The sequence below is a fragment of the Bubalus bubalis genome, chromosome 6 (assembly GCF_019923935.1).
Source record: "Bubalus bubalis isolate 160015118507 breed Murrah chromosome 6, NDDB_SH_1, whole genome shotgun sequence".
Classification (NCBI taxonomy): Eukaryota; Metazoa; Chordata; class Mammalia; order Artiodactyla; family Bovidae; genus Bubalus; species Bubalus bubalis.
The window spans coordinates 59,968,116-59,992,849 of NC_059162.1; the positions used below are offsets into that span (position 1 = coordinate 59,968,116).

Here is a 24,734-nt window from a genome sequence, read left to right on the forward strand (position 1 = left end):
CCCAAGTTTTATCAAGCTGCGCTCATGGAAAAAAGTAGCTTCACCCCAACAGTCCTCTCCCTAACCTCATTTGTCTCCAGTCACTGTCCTCTTCTATTATTATGCCTGTGTTCCAGGCACTATTGCATAAAAAGCCTGTTCTATCTCCACTATCAAAAAGAAATCAAGAGTCCCTTGGACTTGAGACCGACTGGTGTCTGGTCATTAGTTTTATACTTGAGCCAAGTACACTTAGACAATTAACCCCTTTTTACTATATCTTCCTGCTGCTGCTACTGCTAAGTCGCTTCAGTCGTGTCTGACTCTGTGTAACCCCATAGACAACAGCCCACCAGGCTCCCCCGTCCCTGGGATTCTCCAGGCAAGAACACTGGAGTGAGTTGCCATTTCCTTCTCCATATCTTCCTATCTATGCGCAATAAAAGGAAAGTAGGCGTTGAAACACTCCTATCTAGTTACACCATTATATTAAGACTCCAAATTCTATTGGAACCCAAAATTTATCCTAAGTATTTTCTGATCTTTATTCTAAACTTGAAATTCGTTGGAAGAAAGATATCAATATGTTAATTGTTATAGCCAATATTGTGGAATCTATAAAGCAAGATTTTCTCTCAACATATTCTTTGTGTTTAGGATTAGAGGGTCGGGAGCTGATGGGAGGGCCAGAGTTTCTAAATCTCTACTATAATTCTGCTTTATTATTTTGTATCCTGTGTCAGTATAACTGACTTGGTTTTTACTGCTAAAAATAATTTGAATTAGGGAGGTGGAAAGTATAGGATGGGTCTGATGATCAGGGACTATTTTTATCCTTTCTTTTTGTTCCTAGCCCAAGGTCATAAAAAAGCCATAAAAGTACATTTTCCTGAGTCGAGGTGTTGTGTCAGCTGTGTGTGTGTTTTCACTGAGCTATGAATAATCACTAAGCTCTTTAACAGTACTGTCTACCTGTTATATCTCAGAAAATTGAAACTAAGGATTTTGGGTGCCAACTAAAAGCAGTTCTCTGTTGCTGTTGAGTATAATCCAGCTTTAGATAATTCATTGTACCTAGATTAAGGTTATGCTATAACTAAAGGAAATTTTACAGATAAAATAATGTGAGCTAAAATTGATATATATACATAATATACATATATAAGATTTTCACAATGACTGTGTTTCAGAAGCATTTTTATTTTGGTTTAACTGAACTGTTTACTTACAGTTCGTTTAGTAATAGATGAAATGGGATTTATGAAAACGCCAGATGAGGATGAAACAAGCAATCTTATATGGTGTGATTCTGCTGTTCAGCAAGAGAAGATTGCGGAGCTGCAAAATTACCAGGTAGGAAATTAATCATGACCAATTATTGGTCAGTAGGAAAATTCTATGAATTCCATTGTAGTTTTCTTTAGGTAGGGTTCTTAATATGTTGACATATTAATTTATTTCTCCCTGATGGCCCCCATGGCTCAGTGGGTAAAGAATCTGCCTGCAGTGCAGGAGACACAGGAGATGTGGGTTGAATCTCTATGTTGGCAAGATTCCCTGGAAGAGGAAATCGCAACCCATTCCAGTATTCTTGCCTGAATGGGCTTCCCCGGTGGCTCAGCAGTAAAGAATCCTCCTGCCAATGCAAGATACACAGGTTTGATCCCTGAGTTGTTAAGATCTTCTGGAGAAGGAAATGTCAACCTGCTCCAGTATTCTTGCCTGAGAAATCCCATGGACAAAAGAGCCTGATGGGCTATAGTCCATGGGGTCCTGAAAAGAGTCAGACAAGGCTTAGCAGCTATACACACAACACAATTTACCTCAGTAGCCTGTTGCCTGAAGACTGCATCCTTTCAGATTTAACTTTAACCTCTTTCCATCTTTAAGGAAGAATTGATAGAGGAAAGCTCTTCCTAGACTGGTGCTTTGTATTATGCATACAGATGAACAATGTGGAATAGATTGCATAAAGGGATCCAAATACGACTAACCCTTGTAATGTCAGCTATGTGTAGTTTGGCTTCATTATTTTATTATTAGAATGTAATACAAGTATATTAAAAAATAAAAGCCAAATACATGGAGTTTTAGTCAATTGAGATTTTGTATAGTTCTCCTTTACCTGGTATATTTGTAGTGACTTGTACAAAAATGACTGTAGACAGCAAGTCCATTTTCACCAGTTTTTTTAGTCTTTAGTCTCTTACTAAAAAACACTAAACTCAAAGGATGCCTGTAACTGTATCATAGTATAAATGAATATATTCATTAGGTCAATGAGAATATTAATGTTTGCCTTTTTATTTTGCAGAGGATCAACCATTTTCCAGGAATGGGGGAGATCTGTAGGAAGGATTTCCTAGCGAGAAATATGACCAAGTAATCTTCATTTTTTTGTAATAGAGAAGACCTATTAAAAATTACATAGTGCTATCTTTAACAAATTAACTAATTTGAAATGGAAATTCAATGGAAGAGATAGAATTTCAGAGCTGGAAGGGTCTTAAAATTTTACTGGTTCTGTTCTTTGACTTTGCAGAGGAGGTAATTGAGAGTCAGAGACACGAATACCTTGTGTAAAGTCAAAGTTAAGAGCAGAGCTGGAGTAGGATCTTGGTCTTCAGAATTTCAGGGTTCTTTTCACTGCAACTTGCTATCTCTCCAGCAAAATAAATTTTTCATTTAAATGTAAGTACAGAAATTTTCTGTACTTAAAATTCAATATATACTTACTTATTTTCAGTTAAACCTTGCACAGACTAATTTGTCGCATTTTATCCCTCGTGTGGGTGTGTTCAGAATACTGGTTACTGAGCATTTGTTATGTGCCAAGCACTGTGGTAGGTGCCTGTGTGCACACATGTAGAACACATGTAGATGTGCCCACTCAGGGCTACATGCACAGATATTTATTTTGAAGACCATTATTTAGAGTGCTAATATGCTTTCATGGGAAAAACTGTTAACAGGTAAAGTCTTATAATGAATATATTGCAGAATTTTTGTGCAGTTTATATTTCTGTTTATTAGATTTTTTATTTTCAGAGGGTTGCTAAATTGAGAAAAAATATTAAAAAGAGGATTCTTTCACAGATAAAGGTTAGGAAGATGCATGTAATTCAAGAAATATTAGTATTCATCCATGTGAAAGCTTATAATCCATTCACACAACAATATTTTTTGCATGTCTATTGTATGCCCCTGAGACTGCTAGCTTTGAAGTAAACAAGTTAATTAAAGCCTAGTTTCTGCCTAGAACTCACATTTTAGTAAGAGAGGAGCACTGCTACATAAATAGTTTGGTACTGTCACATTCGAGGTAGAGACTGTGCGATGAAGATGGTGGGAGAGATTCTTTATGAGACAGCAGGGAAGGGTTTCTGGAGAAATTAAATTATGAGATGGATATGGAAAGGAGTAAAGGAGTTCACCCTTTGAGAAGAAGAAAGGAAACTTGTAGGCAAAGACAACAGTGGGAGAAGGTATATGGAGACTTAAATCACATGATATGTTTGGGAGAACCTCAAGCAATTTTTCTGGTTAAATAGGATATTGGGAGGCTCAACCTCAGATGATGCTGGAAATAACTGTAAAGACTAAGCTGTGTACCCTGTATTATTGTATTTTGTTTAATCATTTAATTATTGATTCTTTAACCTCTTTACTCAACAAACATTTCTGCCTATCCTGAGAGAAATGAGGAGCTATTTAATGGGCCTAAGCAGAGAAATAATCTGTTTTAGATAGTTTTGGTGGCACCATAGGATAATGGATTCAATGATGGTAGAACCAGAGAGTGAAAGCCCTGGAAGAGATGCTTGTCATTATCTAGTTCAGAAATAATGAACATCTATTGATCCAAAAGAGAGATAGGACGAATGGGGAAGAGAAGATAAATCTGAAAGATATGAAGAACATGGAATTGCTGAGACTTGAAAACTGCTCTGATGTGAGAAAAGGGAAGAGAAGGAAAGGGGGAGAGAAGTCACCAAGATTCTTAGGTTTCTGGATTAGGATGTTATGTGGAGGGTGTGATTTGTTAACATAGGAATTACAAGAAGGATGGACTTTAGAGGAATGGAAATTAACCTCTAATTTGGACATGTGTTTCTTTTAAGTCATTTATTTCCATTTAACACATATTTATTAAGTGTCTATTAAATGCCAGGCATTGTGCTGTGCTCTGAGCACATGAGGTGATCAAAAGCAGAGGTATGGCTTTTACAGCCTTGCATTGCAGTTGTGATAAGTGCTATGAAGTAGAGGTATGTAGTCCTAAATTAGTGCATAGTGAAGGACTTCTAACTTAGGGAAGCTTTGGAGAATTTCCCTGAGGAAGTGATATGGAAGCTGAAATATGAATGATGAGTAGGAATTTATTGGTGCAGATGGTATGTAATAGCCTTCCAGGCAAGAAGAATAGTATGGGCCTAGGTCCTGTGCTGGGAGAAAACATGGATAGTCAAGATTCTGAAATAAGGCCAATGTAGCTGGAGCACAGAGAGGTTGATGGGGAGCAGTGGGGGAGATTGGTTCAAGAGTGATTTTTCAGGATGATGATCTTTATCCTAAGTGCCACAGAAGAGGAGGGGTAGATGAAGTTGATAATATGACCAAATTTGCATTTTTCCAAGATCCCTCTGGCTGCTTTGTAGACAACAGAAGTCTGTATGGCCCAGGAGAGGCAAGAGGGTTAAATGTAGACCCATTAGTAGGCTGTTGCAATTAGGCAGTTTTTCACTCTGTAGAATCCTTGCAAGTCTCCTTGAGGAAAAAAAGATCTTCTATTAGATAAAAAGTGATGACCAAGTAATATTAAAAATAGAGTTTAAAAAAACATGTTCAATATCATTTAGTAAATCTATGACAGAACTCTGAGCTGAAATTATTCCAGTATCCCAAATTCCTAAGTGAGACTGCTTGTCTCTGTTGAAGCTACATATTTTTACATTAAACAATTTGTGCTAGATCACCTAAATTGAATAAAGTATTTTTCTTGAATATATGTATGCTTGGATTTTTTTCAAATGTATATATGAAGAAATGGTATTATTCATAAACAGTTCATGGTTAGTTTTCAATATATTGTTCTAATAAGATTTAACTTAATCTAATTTTATATTATTATTACAAATTTATTTATAAAACTATAAACACATGTAAGGGTGTTGGAAGCAACAGTGGTACATTAGGACTGTTATTGTGCTTCCATTAGATTTGTGTGTGTTTGTGTGTTTCAGACTAATCAATGTTAACCTATTTTGTAGTGAGGTTGTTTAGCTGGTTGGTTTATTTTGGATTTGATAGATGGAGTTGGTGATTATCTTTCTTCTCATAGTGGAAGCAATTTTTTTTTACAGGGTTCTCTTGAAAGAGCACTTGAAGTATAACTATATGACCTTCTAGTCATGGAGTCCAGTGGCTTATATATTCCACACCCTAGTCATACAAAGGAGAAGGCAATGGCACCCCACTCCAGTACTCTTGCCTGGAAAATCCCATGGATGGAGGAGCCTGATAGGCTGCAGTCCATGAGGTCGCTAAGAGTCAGACACAACTGAGCAACTTCACTTTCACTTTTCGCTTTCATGCATTGGAGAAGGAAATGGCAACCCACTCCAGTGTTCTTGCCTGGAGAATCCCAGGGACGGGGGAGCCTGGTGGGCTGCCATCTATGGGGTCGCACAGAGTTGGACACGACTGAAGCGACTTAGCAGCAGCAGCAGCAGCAGTCTTACAAAATGGCCCTACCTCTGTGCATATTGTATACTAGGGTCCCATTTTAATTTTGACTAATCTCATTTGGGAATAATATTTGCTCATCTATAAAAGACTTGCATACATTTATAAAGAAGACTTTTTAAGACAATCAGATTTTTCTTTAATAGACAATAATTTAAAATATTTCTACTGATTTAAAAATTGTCATTGAGAATCAGTGTGTATGAAATAAATGGCATTTGGATTAATCAAAAGCAAACATTTTATATCTAGTATTGTATCAGTATCCCTAAGTTATGTATCATATAGGCAGCCTGGTTTATAGCAAATACAAAAATGTCAGGACAAACATTGTAGCAATAAAAACACATGTGTAGGTAGATAGTAGTTCATATAAGCAAAACCTCTGCTGACTCAGAGGCTTCACTGGTTTTCTCACAGAAGTAGAAACACTCAAAAAGTACTGGGTAAAAGGCAATTTGAAAATTCCTCCCCGTGTGTGACCCAGTGAACTCCAAATCATCTTTTAAGAGGCAGTATGAATGACACCTGGCTGTGAACCATACTGACCACCTTCATCCCAGAGCCAGAGCTAATGATTCCTTGCACATTTTACCTTGCCTTATATACCTTTTTTTGCAACTATCACATTGTATTTAATTAATGGCTTGTATGTAAATACCTTAGGACAAAGACCATGTTAATCCTCAGTGCCCAATGTATGGCACATACTCAAACATTTGATCTATTAATATGTAAATTGTAAGTACACAGGGCAGAAATTCTTGTCTTTTTGTTTTCACTACTGTATCCCTCGTATCTAGAATAGTGCTTAACAAGTAGTAGGTGATTAATAGGCATTTAAAAAAATGAGTCAATGAATGGATCAATAAATGAAGAAATGGAGGGAATTTAAATCATTGTAGTAAATGTCAGTAGCACAGAGAAAGGAAGTTTAGACAAGTTGGAATAGAAAGTACTTTTCATATTATCTCTAATTTACAGAATGATCAAGTCCCGGCCTCTGGATTATGCCTTTGTTCCTCGAACATGGATCTTCCCTGCTGAATATACACAATTTCAAAACTATATGAAAGAATTAAAGAAAAAAAGAAAGCAGAAGACTTTTATAGTAAAACCAGCTAATGGTGCAATGGGTCATGGGTAGGTGTTTTTCATCTGGAATACATAAAGTTTTTAAAGAATTGGGAGAAAGAATAAATGTGACCATTTGCTCATGGTTGAGTTCTAATATGAAAAAAATAATAAAATAGATTCCTAATTGTTGCTTATTATGCCTCTTGGATGTGTAGGATAATATTTTTCATCAGATTGGGAGATTTCCAGCCATTAATTCTTCAGAGGATTTTTCCCCCTTTTGAGACTGCCATTATGAGCATGTTGATATTATTGATATTGTCTTGTAGGACTCAAGTCAGTTCATTTTTCTTTTATTTTTACTTTCTTATTTCTCAGACTAATCTCAATTGATTTATTTTCAAGTTTGCTGATTCTTTTCTGCCTTCCCAAATCTTATGTTTAACCCCTCCAATGAATTTTTGTTTCAGTTACTGGACTTTTCAACCTCAGAATTTCTGTTCAGCTCCCACCCTCCTTCCCCAACACCTTTAAAATATAATTTCTATCTCTACTGATATTCTGCATTTGGTGAGATATTATTCCTATGATTTCCTTCCATTCTTTGTACATGATTTCCTTTAGCTCTTTGAGCAAATTTAAAATGGTTGATTTTAAATAATTTATTGTCTAGTAAACAAAATATCTTGATTTCTTCAGACATAGTTTCTATTAATTGAGAATTTTTCTTTGTATGGGCCACACTTTTTTTTTTTTTTGCACGACTGTGATATTTTGTTGAAAACTGGACATTATGAATATTGTAATGTAGCAACTTTGATAATTAGATTCTCCTCTACAGGGTTTTTTTGTTACTGTTTGTTCTAGATGTTGTTTATTTGTTTAGTGACCTTTCTGAAACAATTTTATAAAGTCTGTATTCTTTGAGTGGCCTCTGAAGTTCCTGTTCTATTAGGCCAGTGGTCAGCTGTAATTGTCCAATCTGTTAGTATTTGAACAGAGATTTCTATAAACACTTGAAACAAAAAAATTCCCCCAATCCTTGCAGATGTGGGGGGTGTGTGTGTGTGTGTGTGTGTGTCTGTATGCATGTTGTAGAATGCCTTCAGTGCTTAGCTAGGCATTTGCAACTCTGCCTGAGCCTTCACTTCCTGCTTGTACAGAGCTGGATGGTTAGCTAGAAGTAAGAGCTTAGGGCCTTCTCAAGTCTTTTCCTGAGCATGTATTTAACCCTGGGCATGCATATGGGCTTCCAGAATCTTAGAAATAGTTCAGAGCTTTTCAAAGCCCTTCTTCCCCAAACACTCCCATTCCCCAGTCTTTTATCCCAATCTTTGCAGTCAGTCTGTTGTTTTCCCCAAATATTTGTTGCCTTAGGCAGCAGGGACTAATACATCTGTCTCTAAATGTTTATCAGCATTTGTCTCCCATCCCCCTCCCCCAAGTAGCTGCCTCAGCAGTGGGAGAGTTCTCAATTAGACAAGATAAAAGCAAATCCTTTGAGATCCTCCAGGGAACCCCCAAACTGATTTAAACACATGGACAAACAAAAAAACCACAAGAATAGGTCTGTTCTGCTCCCTCTAGAACCAGTGCCTATAGTAGGAACAGGGGCTGCTGCCTAAGGCAGCTGGGAGATGGAGTGGCACCAGAGTAAATTAAAATGCTAAGAAGTTCTTTTAGAGAGATTCAACTGTTTTGTTTTTGTTTTATTTTTTATTACAAGTTCCCTGGTTATTACAAGCTTTGGTTTGTATCAAGGATTCCAAAAAATTGCTTCTGACAGTATCTTTATGCTATTTTTGTGCATGTGGAATCACTTTCCTCTTGAGTATTGTCTTCAACTTTGTAAACATCTTGACTCCAAAATTATTCTTTTAATCTTTTCTTTAAATTTAGAATTTCTTTGATAAGAAATGGTGACAAGCTTCCATCTCAGGATCATTTGATTGTTCAAGAATATATTGAAAAGCCTTTCCTAATGGAAGGTTACAAGTTTGATTTAAGAATTTATATCCTGGTAACATCATGTGATCCACTAAAAATATTTCTCTACCATGATGGACTTGTGCGAATGGGAACAGAGAAGTACATTCCACCTAATGAGTCCAACTTGGTAAGTGGTACTAGACACTATGATTTTATTCATTTGTTCAAGATCTACTTTTTAAAATACCCATTGTGTATAAATATTAAATGAACAAAATTCTTCCTGTCAGAATTTTACAGTCTAGAAGAATTATATACATAAACAAGACTGCCTCTAATTTATAGACAGCTTTGTGAAAATTAGAAAAAAATATGTATCTGCTGTTCCAGGAAGGCTGATTAGAAAAAGGCACGCCCTCTGGGTGCTGTGAGCATAAGGCTGGATTTTGAAGTATGTATGTGTATATAGTGGTCCTGGATAGAAGTGACTGATATGGAAATATAAATTAAAATAATATGCCATTGAGAAGTGCAGATAAAGTGTAATGGAATTGAGTGTAGGAATAGATTTTGTTCAATTTCTCACAGCAAAGGTGGTATTTGAGCAGGTTTTGTATGAAAGGTATATTTTAGAATGTGGGAGAAAGTACATGAAACAGAGAAAGAAAATTTTATCAGGAAGTAGAGTTATTAATTTTTATTGGAAGAAAAGAGAGGGTTTTAAATTTACGTTAACTAATTATAAAGGCAGTTACATTGGCAGTTTTGGGGTGCATTTTTAATTCTATTTAGTGGAGATTTTTGTATTTTTCCATTAAGATTACCTTTGTGCAGCCATAATATATAGATGAAAGTCATGCCTGTATAGTTTTGAAGTTCTAACTATAATTTATTATCATAATTTATGATAGAAGTCATAACTGTAATTTATAGTTTATGAGAGATAAACTATAGTTTATTCTCCACACTTAAAAGTTCAGTTAACCTCTACCTCTTTTTTTGGATCTACTAATTATAGTAAAAATTACACCTAATTAAGGATTGTTTCCTATTTTTGTCAAAAGTCTGGTTATTGCTTTTCTCCAATATTATGCACATAATTAACTATACCGAGTGGTCATTTTCCAAAATTAAATAATGACTGATCATAAAGGTTACTATGTTCAATTATCTAAAAATGTTTTAGACCTGGCCAAGGAAGAATAAGGGAACTGCCAAAATTTTTACAGGAAAGGAAGATGAAAGAAAGCATCATCTCTTTAAAGGTCATAAGGTATAGATATATCCAGTCTCCAAGTAATGTTTGGACTCTACTGCATTCTAGACATTGTGCTGGTTTTGGAAAAACATGACCACGTACTTTATCTTACAAAGCAACAATCTAGTGGGGAGGCAGAAAATAAGATAAGCAATTATAATGCCCAGTGATGAGTGTAGTGTTTTAAGAAACTGAGGGTACTATGGCAGTGTTAGCAGGGGCATCTAACTCGACTGGAGATGAAGGTTGGAGAGGGAGTTTATAAAGTAAATAATGAATAGTTTGAATAGTGAGGTACTAGCTAGGCCAGAGATGGAGTGGGATGGGTTATAACTCCAGGCAGAAGAGTGGTCCAGAGATGAGAAGGGAGCATGTTATGTCTGCAGAGAGCAGATGTGTTCAGCATGGCTGAAGCCCAGACTAAGAAGGGCTTCCCAGGTGGTACTAGTGGTAAAGAACCTGGCTGCCAATGCAGAAGACTTAAGAGATGTGGGTTTGATCCCTGAGTCAGGAAGATCCCATGGAGGAGGGCATGGCAACCTATTCCAGTATTCTTGCCTGAAGAATCCCATGGACAGAGGAGCCTGGTGGGCTATGATTCATAGGGTTGCACAGAGTCAGACAGGACTGAAGCAACTTCACATGCATGCACAGACTAAGAAAGAATGGATGTTCATATATCAGGATGTAGAGTCCTAGAGGCCAGATCTTGGTAGACCATGGCTAGGATTATAGAATTTACCCTTATAATAAAGGAAGCATTGAAAGATATTAAACAAGGGAAAGAAGGAATGAGATTTTTGTCCTAAAAAGGTCACCTGGTCTACAGTATGGGGAATGTGAGATGGTGCTATAAATGGATGGGAGAGACTAGAGTAAGGGGGATAAGAAACTATATTCTAGTCTAACCATGTGTGAGAAAAAAGATGACATAATTTGAAGTAAAGAATAAGAACATAGTTTTCAGATATATCTATGGTAACATAGATAGCATTGATATACTGACAGGTTGATTTGTTGGATGAGGGAATGAAGAGAGAAATTAAGGTTAAAACTCAAGAGTTTTGGCACAGACAGTTGGGTGGATGGGGGACATTCACTGTGATAGGGAGTACAGCAGCTTTTAAAGGCTTTGCAAAAAGCTGATGTGTCTGGTTTGAGATGCCCGTGTAACTTCGAAATGGATCTATACTATTGGCATTTGGATATACAATTTAGGTCTGATGTTCAGGTGAGAGAGCTGAGCTACAGGCATAATTTGAGGCTTGTCAGGTCATAGATTATAATTAAAATAGTTGGTATGGGTAAGACTGGATTATATAAACAGAAGGCAGATAGTCAGGTTTTGAGAGGAAAGAGGAAGGGAACAGATAGGAAAAGGTAAGACTTAGAAGCTCATTTGGATGATCAAGTGGTTTATTCCAGTTTCTTAAGTTGTATGTATATAATTTGCTTAAGTACACTGGGTTAGGAAGTCGTATTGAAGATTGAGAGTCAGGAGATGTGGCCTCTAGGTTTTGCTTTGCCCAGTACTGTTGAGTCACATGGTCTCCTGGCTTTGTTTCTCTCTCTTTTTTTTAATTTTATTTTATTTTTAAACTTTACAAAATTGTATTAGTTTTGCCAAATATCAAAATGAATCCGCCACAGGTATACATGTGAAAAAGTATATTCTCTTGTATAAACCTCAGTGTTCCTCATATATCTCTAAAATTTCATGATTGAGTTCCTACATGAAGGTATGAAAAATTTAAAGAATGAAATACAAAACTTCATCTAAAATGAGGTCACTTTATGTAAAAGATAAGTTTAAGAAAAAAAGGAGGAAAAAGAAAACCAAAATGCTCCCATTTGGTTGTTTTGGACAGCAGACTGCTGCATATTTTTTTCCCTCTTCATATTTCTAATTTTTTAAATAGTGTGTATTTTATGCATTTTGTCTTAAGTAAGAATTAAATATTGATAAACTACATAGAAGGAGATCATATAAGAGAATTTCAGAAATTGAAATATAATGAACATTCATTTTTTTTGCTACCAGTGTATCAGTCCACCAATCCTTGTAAAACTTTGTAATCCCAATTAATTATTTTGAGCCTATACATTGAAAAATAGGGTAGGGAATGTAGGTTGCTATTGATTCATAGCTGCCGTCACTTCTCCTTGTGACAAATGTCCAACTGACAATTAACTGTTTAGATGGGGATTTTTTTGTCAAGGTAGATGTGAAATTGTGGAATTTCCAATCCCACTTACAAAGATAATGTTTTAAGAAAAATGCAGTTTCATTTCTCTTTCACTAGGATAGCTAGAATTTTTATTATAGCTGTTAGTATTCTGCCTAATGGAGAGCTCCTTAAAAATTATTTTCCAAACAAAAAAATGATTTCTAGTTTGGAAACTAGGAAATGTTACAGTTTGATTAGTTTCCTTTTTCTTTAAATCAAACACTTAGAATTAGATAAGCTTGAGATTTATGCACTTTCTTTTAAATATCACTTAAAGCTTTTCCTAATTGTAATGAAAGGAAGGACTGTGTCTGTCTTGTTCATCCTTGTGTCCACAGTGCCCAGCATACATTCCTCCCAGTAGTGGATGTTCCTAAAATTTTGTTCAATGAATGAAAAAAAGATTCTTAATTACTTGTGGGCATATGGATTAGTAAATAACTTGTAGCTCATATGATCAGTTCTATATATTTGTTTCAAAGATTTCAGTACTATAGACTTAAGTAACTGTAGTAAAAATAAAATATGATCTCAATATCATTGGTTATTAACAAATCAAAATAATAATCATAGATCATTGGTTATTAACAAATCAAAATAATAATCATATGCTTGAAGTATATATTAGTTGCAATGCAACATAGTTATCTAAAGTGGTCTCTGGGAGAAGGATCATGAGTGAGTGTTTATGATAGATTGACATGGAGCCATTAAATTATGAGAAGTTTTAAATTTTGAGTTCTTTTTCAAGTTTATTTGAGGATAACAGTGTCAACAAACATAAGACTATAAGGAGAATAAGACCTAAGAGCGCCAATATGGAGCACTGTAGATTTACTGTTAGTCATTTAGACATGTGTATGGCATTGTGTGCTGTTCCTGCTGCTGACTCTACGTGCAGTCTGTTGTGTTAACAAGTTACAGTCATCTCCCAGTCAGGATGGGAGAGCAGAGGTTGTGGTCGGTATACAGTTCTCAGTTTCTGCTACTTACTTAACTTTCACTGTAAAAGTTTTGTTTGAAAAGACCCAGAATGCTGTCTCAGAAAATTCTTTTCCCAAAACAAATTAGGATGAAAATTTTGAAAAAAAAATGAAAAGAAACCAACTAAGAAAAGCAAACTTCAGAGTTAGAGCACTTTTCTTGCTTAGCAATATATAGTTTTGCATTTTCATTTAATCAGCCTACATATCATTGTTATTTTCATACTTCTAGGGTAGATATATTTTTAATAACATACAGAGTAACTTTGTAGATGACTATATTCGTAATCCTTTTTAGAAAAACGTGCCATTGCATTTTATTTGAAAATTATATAATCATGAAATTAGCAATCTGTGTATTTTAAACTTTAAAATTGTCTTTTCTCCTTGGATACTTTCTTTTCTGTGAAACCTCATGGTTCTAGAGTTTCATAGGTGATAACAACTTTGGTTCTTACTTGTTACAGACCCAGTTATACATGCATCTGACAAACTACTCTGTGAACAAGCATAATGAACATTTTGAAAGGGATGAAACTGAAAACAAAGGCAGCAAACGTTCCATCAAATGGTTTACAGAATTTCTACAAGCAAATCAGCATGATGTTGCTAAGTTTTGGAGTGATATTTCAGTAAGATTGTACCATTTTATAATTTTAATTGTCTCTCTCTCCTCATATTACTTGAAAGGATCATCAACCATTTAAAATAAAGAACCGATTACATTAGATTGGGCAGATATAGTGTATTTTAATGAAGAAAGTGAAGTTTGTCATAAGTAGATAAGTAGTACTAATAGATAAGTAGTACTTTTACTGCTTGTGATTGGAAAGGAAATTTTAAATGGAGGCCAAAGCATAAGTTGGGCTTCCCTGGTAGCTCAGCTGGTAAAGAATCTGCCTGCAATGCAGGAAACCCTGGCTCTATTTCTGGATTGGGAAGATCTGCTGGAGAAGAGATAGGCTACCTACTTCAGTATTCTTGGTCTTGCCTGGTGGCTGCAATGAGGAAGACCCTGGGTGTGATTCCTGGGTTAGGATGATGCCCTGGAGAAGGGAATGGCTACCCACTCCTGTATTATGGCCTGGAGAATTCCATGGACAGAGGAGCCTGGCAACCTACAGTCCATGGGGTACCAAAGGGTTGGCACGACTGAGCAACTTTCACTTTCACTTTTCAAAGCATAAGTCAAGGCATGGAGGTATGAGAATAGTTAAAAGAGGTCCAGATTGGCACATATTGTATTTGTGGGAGATTCATGAGGACTCAGGATAATATATGTGAAGACTAAGTTTTAGGTCTGAAAAGCAAGGCTTAACTTGGTAGACATTATGGATTCATTCAGTTTTTAAGGGAAGAGAGTAATAACGCCAAAGGCCATGACTTTAAAAGATAAATCTGAGAATGAGTGCTAGATGGGCTAGAGTGAAGACCAAGAGTAGATAGAGGAGGGCACTTGAGAGTAGCTCAAGTGAAAAGGATGGTCTGAATTGAAAGAGGTGACAATGAGGTAGACCTTAGAGACGACCTGAATGTTCAGAATGGGGAGGTGGGATAGAAGTATTCAGAGATTCCTCTGTAGTTCTAAGGAATAATTATAAGGCAAATGGGTGTGGCATTATTTGAAATAGAATAGAAAGAAATTTATTGTGAGAAGAAGATGTAGAGCTTAGTTTTGCAGATGAGAGAAAAGAGTTCTCTCTATATATTTATTTGTTCATTTATTCAGTAAATATTTGCTGAAGCTGTACTATAAGCCTGTCTCTGGCTGTTAATTTGAAGATACACAAGATACAACTCCAAGCCTCAAGAGTCTGGTAGGAAAAACCTGCAAATAAATTGTTAATGAAATGCAGTGTATCAAGTACAAAAATATAGGCATACATTGGATTTGTGGGGATATAGATTAAGATTACATATAGTAGCCTGTATATTATAGAGGGTATAGACGGAGTATAGTGTAGATGGAGATAGGAAGAGGACTTCCTGGAGGAATTAACACCCGAATCAAGTTTTTAAAAGTCCACTAGGCTATGATGGATTTTACTTTAGATACATTGAACTTGAAATTCTCTCTCAGGTCGAAAAGCAGACAGTTAACAGTGTATGTATGGGGTGAAATTCATAACTAATGCCATGGCAGGGGATGCAATTCCAAATGGTAATGGTTAAGGGAGAAAAGGAAACACATATGAGAAGATAACCTTGATGAAACAGACCCTTTTATTAATCTTAACAGAAATATTAAAGTTATAGTTAGAGGAGTATGTCTACTGAAAATACTTAACGTGATGAGGGCTATGCAATTCGATGTTGCTTTCCTTCTGGGGCAAATGACATACATTTATATAAAGGTATCATGGAAAATGGACATGGAAATTCACTGTTGGTTGAACTCAGTTCTCTGAGAAAATCAGAGAAAAAGTCAGCATCATTATAGTTCTTCCTTTTCTGGATGTTTTGTTGGTTGTTTCTTTCTAAATCTTTTCTGTGTCACAGAATGTAAACCCAAAGGTCCTTAGGTGTCAGACAAGTAAAAAGGAGTGAAGTAATCTGGATAGAAGAAAATAGGGATGCTTAGAACAGTGGTAATTTGAAGAGTATGTGAGGTCTAAGGGAGATAGACACTACTCAGCACCAGCTTATTGGTGCCTTGTGGCATTTTGGGCCCAGTGTGCCTCATTCTCCTAATTTGTCAGTAGCTACCATAAGTCTCCTGACTTATAAACGTTGGCAGCAGATTCAAATTTTTTAGAAATTTAGCAGTGCCTTCAAATTTTGCAGTTTGTCACTTGGATTTGTTCAAATTCTTACCAATTTGTTAACTTTTTATTATATCTTCCCGAGAGACTATGTTTGTCTGTGTATTTTATAGGCCAGTTTTTTTTGAAATTCCAAAAATATTCTCATAGTGATAGTTTACTATCCTGTGGGTCAGAAGCATCAAATTGCTGAAATTTGCAATTTTGGAAAATAACTCATTGATGGTAAATCCCACTTTGTGATACCTGGATGATTTAGTGAATGGGTTGTTTGATGACCAGCTCAGAGACCAAGTTTTAGACACCCTCTGGTATTCTTTTTTTTCTTTACTAAATTCTTCACTTTGATTCTTCAGGGAAGTCTTTGTGAAAAGGTGGAACCTGTTGGGTTGTCTTGGTGAGGAATATACAGAGAGTCAATCAGAGAGAAAAATGAGTCCCATTAGCTTTACAGACATTGGTTTTAAGTGTTACTTTCCCCACATGATTGAATTAGGAGTACAACTGATACTAATGAGTATGGAAATTAACTTTTCAGTTACAGCCTAGAATATAATTTTCAGATATGACCTGAACATAGTAATTGGGCTCAGACCCATTTCATGATCTTTTCTATAAATGGATAAATTTTGACTATATTAGTTACGTATTAATTATCTTATAAATAACCAGTTAATAAATAATAGACTGATAGCTTCCAAGTACTTTCCTACAATTATCCTGTCAAACTGACTGTATTTATGTAATTATTTTAAAATTTCCCTTCTTTATTAAGAATTGCATATACTTACAGATATCTTCTTAAGGTCAATCAATGGGATAATATAAAAAGAACGACAAGAGAAAGTGGAGAGGGCAATTGTGCAGTAAATTTTTATCTTAATAGTTTACAAATTTCATGAATTTAACTTTGAACTTCTTTCAATGACCACTTTATTGATGGTAATTTTTCTAAGAAGTAGCTGTCTGTATATGAAAACTAATATTCATCAATACTCTCTATGTGTGCTTTTGTGCTGGTCAAGAATGAATAAGAAATCAAGAGAAAATCAGGCCATGAAGGTTAAAAATGACTAAAACCATTCATAAAATCATCCTTACTGAATGCTTTTTATATACTTTAGGTAAAAATTAAAAAAAAATCATCAATACTGGAAATTCTTAGAAGCATTAGTAGAATTTGTGTTTGATTGTGTCATTCCTGACTTCACATATACATGCAATCTTGTCTTTACATTCTTGAAAATATGTTGTTTTTTATGTAGGAAAAAACACAGATTTGCAATTCAGAGTCTAAGTATTCATCCCCACCTCCTCACCCCCAGCATGTCTTATTTCACATAGACAATTGTTAGCCAAAGTTTTAACTTTTTTCCCTAGTCAAGTAGTTTAAATAATATCTCAACATTTATGTAAAGTAGTCTTTTCTCTTTTATCTCCATATCTGTGGTGCTATTAATACCATGAATTTGTTATTTTGAATAAAATTTCTGAGAACAGCCTTACAGGGCATCTCTGATAGACCCAAATAGTCTGTGTTGGGATTCTGGCTAACAGTGAAATTAACTTTGTCTTCCATTTTTTGTATCATATAATAAGTGCTACTTCTCCAGGCAGTGGAATATTTGTGGCTGACCAGACATATGAAGTAGAGTTCTAGAAGAATGAAGGATAAACATAGCAATAGTAATTAAGTTGCTTACCCCTCTTGAAGATTTACTCTGTTCTAGGCACTTTACTTTCACTTTTCACTTTCATGCATTGGAGAAGGAAATGGCAACCCACTCCAGTGTTCTTGTCTGGAGAATCCCAGGGACGGGGAGCCTGGTGGGCTGCTGTCTATGGGGTCACACAGAGTTGGACACGACTGAAGTGACTTAGCAGTAGCAGTAGCAGTAGGCACTATGGAGAAGGGGACAACAGAGGATGAGATGGTTGGATGGCATCACCGACTCAATGGACATGAGTTTGGGTTGACTCCAGGAGTTGGTGATGGAAAGGGAGGCCTGGCGTGCTGTGGTTCATGGGGGTCGCAAAGAGTGGGACACGACTGAGGGACTGAAATGAACTGAACTGAGGCACTATGCTAAGCATTTCACATGGAGTCTCATTTTTTCCTTCCATCAGTCTTTTAAAAGCAGGTATTATTACTATTATTTCCAGTTTACAGTTGGGAAAAATGAGACTCACAAAGTTTAAGTAACATGACTGGGGTTGCACATACAGCAAGTAGAAAAGCCTAGAATAACCCAGAAAGTCTGACTTTGGAACCAGATTCTTAATTGCCATACAATATTGCCTATATTGAACAGTTCAGTTTGGTTCAGTTGCTCAGTCATGTCTGTCTCTTTGTGACCCCATGGACTGCAGCATGCCAGGACTCCCTGTCCATCACCAACTCCCAGAGTTTACTCAAGCTCATGTCCATTGAGTCAGTGATGCCATCCAACCATCTCATCCTCTGTCGTCCCCTTCTCCTCCCACCTTCAGTCTTTCCCAGCATCAGGGTCTTTTCAAATGAGTCAGTTCTTCACACCAGGTGGCCAAAGTATTGGAGTTTCAGCTTCAACATCAGTCCTTCTGATGAATATTCAGGACTGATTTCCTTTAGGATGGACTGGTTGGATCTCCTTGCTGTCCAAGGGACTCTGAAGAGTCTTCTCCAACACCACAGTCGAAAAGCATCAATTCTTCAGCTCTCAGCTTTCTTTATAGTCCAACTCTCACATCCATACATGACTACTGGAAAAACCATAGCTTTGACTAGATGGACCTTTGTTGGCAAAGTAATGTGTCTGCTTTTTAATATGCTGTCTACCTGTAGAGAGGGGCTTAAAAAGAATATATTCTAAGCAAAAACCAGGGGGACAGCTTTTATGCAATCCATAGCTTGTTCTCAGACTTCAGTAAACCAACTTTTTCTTTTATTAGCATTAGTAACTCACCCTAGTCATGTTGTGTGTCCTCACAGAAAATGTTGATAGTTCATTGATTGGCATTACTCTGACCTCAGATAAACCTTTTGAACTACAAAATCATCACTGCATGGAGAAAGCCACTTCTCCAAAATTTTGTCCTCTTGGCCTTTCAGCCTTTCTCTAAATGGAGGTTCTATAATATTGTTTGTGAAATAGTTATTCTCCTTGGAATTTTTTTCCCTCCCATCCTCTCCCCTTTGTATGGGTTTCTGAGAAGGTGCACTTATGATCCTAGCTTACCTATTTAACAAATTAAAGCCACATTGATAAACTTTTATTTTGTTTGTTCACAAATGATATTCAGCATTTACTAAATGCCAGGTACTATTGTGAGGACTGGGAATGGGGTTGTAAATGACACAGACAAAGACTCTGCTCAAAAAAAAAAAAAAAAAAAAAGAAAAAAGATCAGCTGGGCCTATGCTGTGTAGTGACACAGTAAGGAATAATGTTTTGGTGCCTACTTTTGACTCAGGTGTCAGGGAAAGACTCTCTGAATATCAGGGAGCCAGACATTGAATTACTGAGAGAAGAGTGTTCCAGGGAGAGGGATCAGCTAGTGCGAGGAGCCTAGGGAAGGTGAGCATGCCTGGACCACAGTGGGCAGGGCTTGAGTTGGGTGAAATACAGTCTGAGCAACAGTAGGGATAAGATAACGATAGTTTCGTGAACCTGGCCAGGATGCTACTTCATAAATCCAGGACTTATTTCCATGTATATAAATGAGACAATAAGAAATAAAGCTTTTCATTTTTTTTTTTAAATCACAATCCTTATAGGAATTGGTGGTGAAGACTCTGATTGTAGCAGAACCTCACGTCCTACATGCGTATCGAATGTGCAGACCTGGTCAACCTCCAGGAAGTGAAAGTGTCTGCTTTGAAGTCCTGGGATTTGATATTTTGTTGGATAGAAAACTAAAGCCATGGCTTCTGGAGGTAAGGTGTTTCTTTAAGAAGAAAGAGAAATGAGTACTGTTATTTCATTCATTGAGAATAAAGAGGCCTGAGTGGAGTCTGTTGGAGGAAGAGAATGAGAATTCAAGGAATACATTTGCTAGAGTGGATCAATGTGTTTGATCTTACTTTTCCCAAATCAGCATTGGGTGAATTTCTAGGCTAGGCATTTTGCATATATGCATGGATCTGCTGTTACTGAGTTGAGGTCTACTTTACTGTTTTCTCAGCCTCACAGATCTACCACCTCATGACTTCAAGATGGGGTGTTTCTTCTGTGTGGATGCTTGGGCTGCTGGACTGTAGCTCCCGGGCTTCAATGCGCCTCCCCTTCAAACTCTCCTAGAGGAGAGAGGCTCCAGTTAGCTCATTAATCTGAGTTAATACCTAACACACTGGGTAACATGAATTATTCAAGACCGTATTATGTGCCTAGGGCTCCCCTCATGTCTAGCTTGTCAGCTGTGCTTTTGGATTGGTTTTCTGCCAGTCCCTGTGGTTAGAGTCATCATTATTTTTCTTCCATTATAAAAGGTCACTTAACATTTAGAAAATACAGAATAATATAAAGGAAAAATAAAAATGATCTCTGTTTAAGATTTTTTTACCTTTCTTTTCTGTCATGTTTTTATTATATATAGAAGAAACCTAAGAAGTCATGTGGTCCTAGAGTACCCCAACCAGTACACCTGGTTCTGATCATCAAGCTCCATTGTCACAGATCGCAGGGCCACAAAATACTGTGTTCAGGAAAATAGCACCTATCTAAACACTTAGTATGGAGAAGGCAATGGCACCCCACTCCAGTACTCTTGCCTGGAAAATCCCATGGGCGGAGGAACCTGGTAGGCTGCAGTCCATGGGGTTGCTAAGAGTCGGACACGACTGAGCGACTTCACTTTCACTTTTCACTTTCATGCATTGGAGAAGGAAATGGCAACCCATTCCAGTGTTCTTGCCTGGAGAATCCCAGGGACATGGGAGCCTGGTGGGCTGCCATCTATGGGGTCGCACAGAGTCGGACACGACTGAAGCGACTTAGCAGCAGCAAACACTTAGTATACTAGATTGCTTATATTTTAAGGACTATATTATTATAGAAGATATCATCATCAACTACCTTTAATTTTAAGTTGATTACCTCTTTTTTTGTTAATGATTTAGAAATTAGAAGTTACATCTGTAATACCAAGTTTTCGGAAAGCAAATTGAATGAGTGATAGGTGAAATCAAGACATTCAAAAATACGTTTTTAGGAAAGAACACTTCCAGTTTGAGGGCTCCTGCTTTCATGTGTGTGTTTGTTGAATCTACTGTGAACAAATAATGTGTATTATATTGCTAATCATGTATAATTCTGTCAGGTATTCAAATTATGCTCCTGGCTTGGATCCTAGAAATAAGATAAATGTGAAGAACTTTATGTATCCTTTTACTTCCTCCGTTCCTTGAATGTAAAAGCACTTGACTCTGAACAGTGGCCCTTCCTCTTAGTCCTGACATTTTCTTCTTTATTTATACCATTTTCTTATCTTATTTTCCTTTCCTTTCCTATTCTTTGTTGTTCAGTTGCTCAGTTGTATCCGACTCTTTGTGACCCCATGGTCTGCAGCACACCAGGCTTCCCTGTCCCTTACCACCTCCTGGAGTTTGCTCAGATTCATGTCCATTGAGTTGGTGATGCTGTCTAACCATTTCACCCTCTGCTACCCGCTTCTCCTTTTGCCTTCAATCTTTCTTCCCAGCATCAGGGTCTTTTGCAGTGAGTCGGCTCTTTGCATCAGGTGGCCAAAGTGTTGGAGTTTCAACTTCCACATCAGCCCTTCCAATGAATATTCAGTGTTGATTTCCTTTAGGATTGACTGGTTTGATCTTCTTGCAGTCCAAGGGACTCTCAAGATCTTCTCCAGCATTACTATTTGAAAGTATCAATTCCTGTTCTTACCTGTTTTTTTTTTTTGCCCTATACTTGTCTTTTAGCTTTGATGGGGTGGGAAAGAAGTGAAGGCACGTGCGTGAAATAGAACTGAAAGGATAATAAGAAATAATGATTTTATACGTATTTTATTCACCTAATTTTAAAAGCATTTGCCTAACTGAAGCCGACTGTTGCTTGGTTAGATCAGAATTGACTGAATGGTTGAATTATGTATTTTTTAAAAGCTCAAAAATACATTGTTTGCATTCATATTTCTTCATACTTTATTTTCTCCATAACTTCCAACAAACCACTTAAAAAAAACATTTTAATTTTATATTCATTGTTTCATCATTTTCAAATCAATCATAGCTCTTTAAAAAAACACCACAATAATAGGCAGCTGTGGGTACTGAACATGTATTATATCAAAACAGTTGAAAGAATCTGAGATCATAGTAGTGCGAATATACATTGTTAAAAACCTTTTGGCGCCATCAAGTGGAAGAAGGCAGAGGATGCCTCTGAGCATGTGATAACTTAGTTAACTTCATTAATTGCAGGCGATGATTCATAGTGGCAAATTACAGAGATTTTCAATCATAGAAAACATTTTTAGGGAAAAACATGGAAATTAAGTGGAGTATAAATATACCTCTAGTATGTTAAGTATCCTTAATTTGCAAATCATTGCACCAGATGGTGGAGATAAAAGAAAAATAAGAAAATACTTGTCCTGTTTTTGTAGGGGACTCAGTTATGTGTTTTATAATAATAATTGCAAGTATAAGTAGGAAACAGGAAGCAGCACAATGATTAATCTCTCTGTGTACATGTGTATATTTGTGAGTTTAAGAAAAGTCTTAGCAAAGGAGTGAACACCTGGTCAGAGTACTTAAGGCTGTAGAAAGTGGGGAGGGGCCAGGGATTAGGAGACTTGGGGTTGAGGTTGGGGTAAGATATAGGCCAGAGGCAACAGCACTAATTTAGGAGCCCAGAAACTATTATGGAAACTTTCATCTGTGCATGAAATGATTGTGCTTATCTTGATAATAAAACTATGATTTGGACAGTTAATAAATATATTAATTTAATTTAATTCTTTCTATTAATTTTCCTTTTGTGTGCATTTACAAGCTGCTGTGCTTTAAGACTCTAACACTTGTGAGCTTTGTCTCTTTTACAACCATGTTAGGAAATGAGAACAAAGAAGTCATCACATAGTAGAAGTTTGGCTGGATGGAGCCATAATTTTCGGCGTTTCTTCTGTCAGCCATTTGTGGTTTTTCTTTTCTTTTATTTTTTTCCTTTAAATTTCTCATAAAACTTAAAATCCAAAATGTTAATTAAGTTTTTCTACCTTTCCATATATTAGTTTATTTAGTATGTAGGCATATTTCTTCATAGACCACTTTCTTTCAAATGATAGTAGAGTGAAGAATCTGAAATAGATAAGAGAGAGGATTGTGATTGTATTGTATCAAGACCTCCCTTCCATCCTGGTGGAGGGATATGCCTGGCAGAATTCCAGGCTGCAAGTTTGAAATGAAATACTGAGATTTTCTATACAGATAGATAATATTTCAGTGAACCACTTAATCATCGATTCCTAAATGTCTGTTTTATTTTAATAATCCTGTTATATCTAGCAGCAGAACTGTCTTTGTTTTATAAATTATAGAGATGGAATGCCTGAAACTTTTTTTTTATATAAAATATATTACTCTATCCTTTCTCTGCACTTGTAAGAGGAAATGTGTGAAACTTTGAAGTAGTAGAATAAACTCCCTCTCTCAAAATCCCCTGGAATAAATGCATGTTCTTGCAATTACCAAGTTATACTCTTCCCCTTGAGACTACATCACAAAGATAGAAATAGGTTCATCACCTTTTAAATCAGAAATCAGCAAGGACATAGTACAGTAAGGCACATCTCTATTGAAGAAATTAGTTTACCATATCTCTACGCAAGGAATACCATGTAGCCATAAAAATGATGGCATACAAGATTTATATGACACACCGTTCAGAGAAAACCTTGGTTATAAAATAAAATATTTAGTATAGAGATATATTTGGAAGGTAAAATGAATATGATGAATATGTGTAGCAAATATCTGGAACACCATTTATCAGATGGTTAACAGTAAGCTAGGTGTTGGGATTGCAGATGATCTCTCTATTGTCCTTTTGGACTTTTGTTTCTAATTTTTCTGCAGCGATCATGTGCCACATTTCTGATTAGAAGCACTTATATTCCTGGATGATTTAACTATAACTTGGTATTTCCTTAAGCTGCCAGGTGTAAAAAGCATGCTGTCAGTTACCTTGTCTCTTGTGGTGCTGGATTTGTGTAAGATGACCCTCTTCTACGAGTAGCAGCATGCATATTTTTTGAGATAGCCTGTGGAATTAGTTGGTGGTCAAGAAGCTAAGCTGTAGTTTTGAACTCAATAGCGTCCTCATCAATTGAGTTAATAGAATAAGTAATTTCCCTAAATATCTGCTATCCCAATTGCATTTTCATAACATCAACAATAACAAAAAAATCCAACAACAGCAAAGAAAAAACGAAAACTCTAGCTCTTGAAGTCGTAGCATATTATAAACTACATTTCTGGGTGTGTATAAATATATAAAGTATATATAGTTGCTTGTTATTTTTCTTCTTAATGAAACTTTGGAAATGATGGAGTAAAGTAGAACAGCCACAAATGGCTCATTGATTTCCACGAATCCTTAAACAGTTAGAAAAGCTAATACAGGTTAGTCTTCAGATACCTTTAATGGTATCCTCCAAGTAACTTCAGTGAAATGAAGTAAAATGAAAATTGATGAATTATTGTCTGACCCAGGTAGAAAGAGAGAAAATTTATTTTTTAGGCAGCAATGGATGATCCATCCAAAAGATCTGAAAGCAG

General features: G+C 36.3%; 1 protein-coding gene across 7 annotated transcripts in view; it reads left to right on the forward strand.

Moving 5' to 3' along the window:
- TTLL7 (tubulin tyrosine ligase like 7) overlaps window positions 1-24,734 on the forward strand; it is a 154,110-nt gene that overhangs the window by 60,731 nt on the left and 68,645 nt on the right. For 6 of the 7 annotated variants that reach the window (XM_025288388.3, XM_025288387.3, XM_044944786.2 and 3 more), the window contains exons 4-9: window positions 1,211-1,332; window positions 2,294-2,361; window positions 6,709-6,867; window positions 8,701-8,917; window positions 13,667-13,831; window positions 19,719-19,877. In XM_025288388.3, coding sequence (XP_025144173.3) covers window positions 1,211-1,332; window positions 2,294-2,361; window positions 6,709-6,867; window positions 8,701-8,917; window positions 13,667-13,831; window positions 19,719-19,877 — 890 coding nt within the window. The remainder of the gene's footprint in view (window positions 1-1,210; window positions 1,333-2,293; window positions 2,362-6,708; window positions 6,868-8,700; window positions 8,918-13,666; window positions 13,832-19,718; window positions 19,878-24,734) is intronic. The other variant, XM_044944787.2, reaches the window with a different exon arrangement.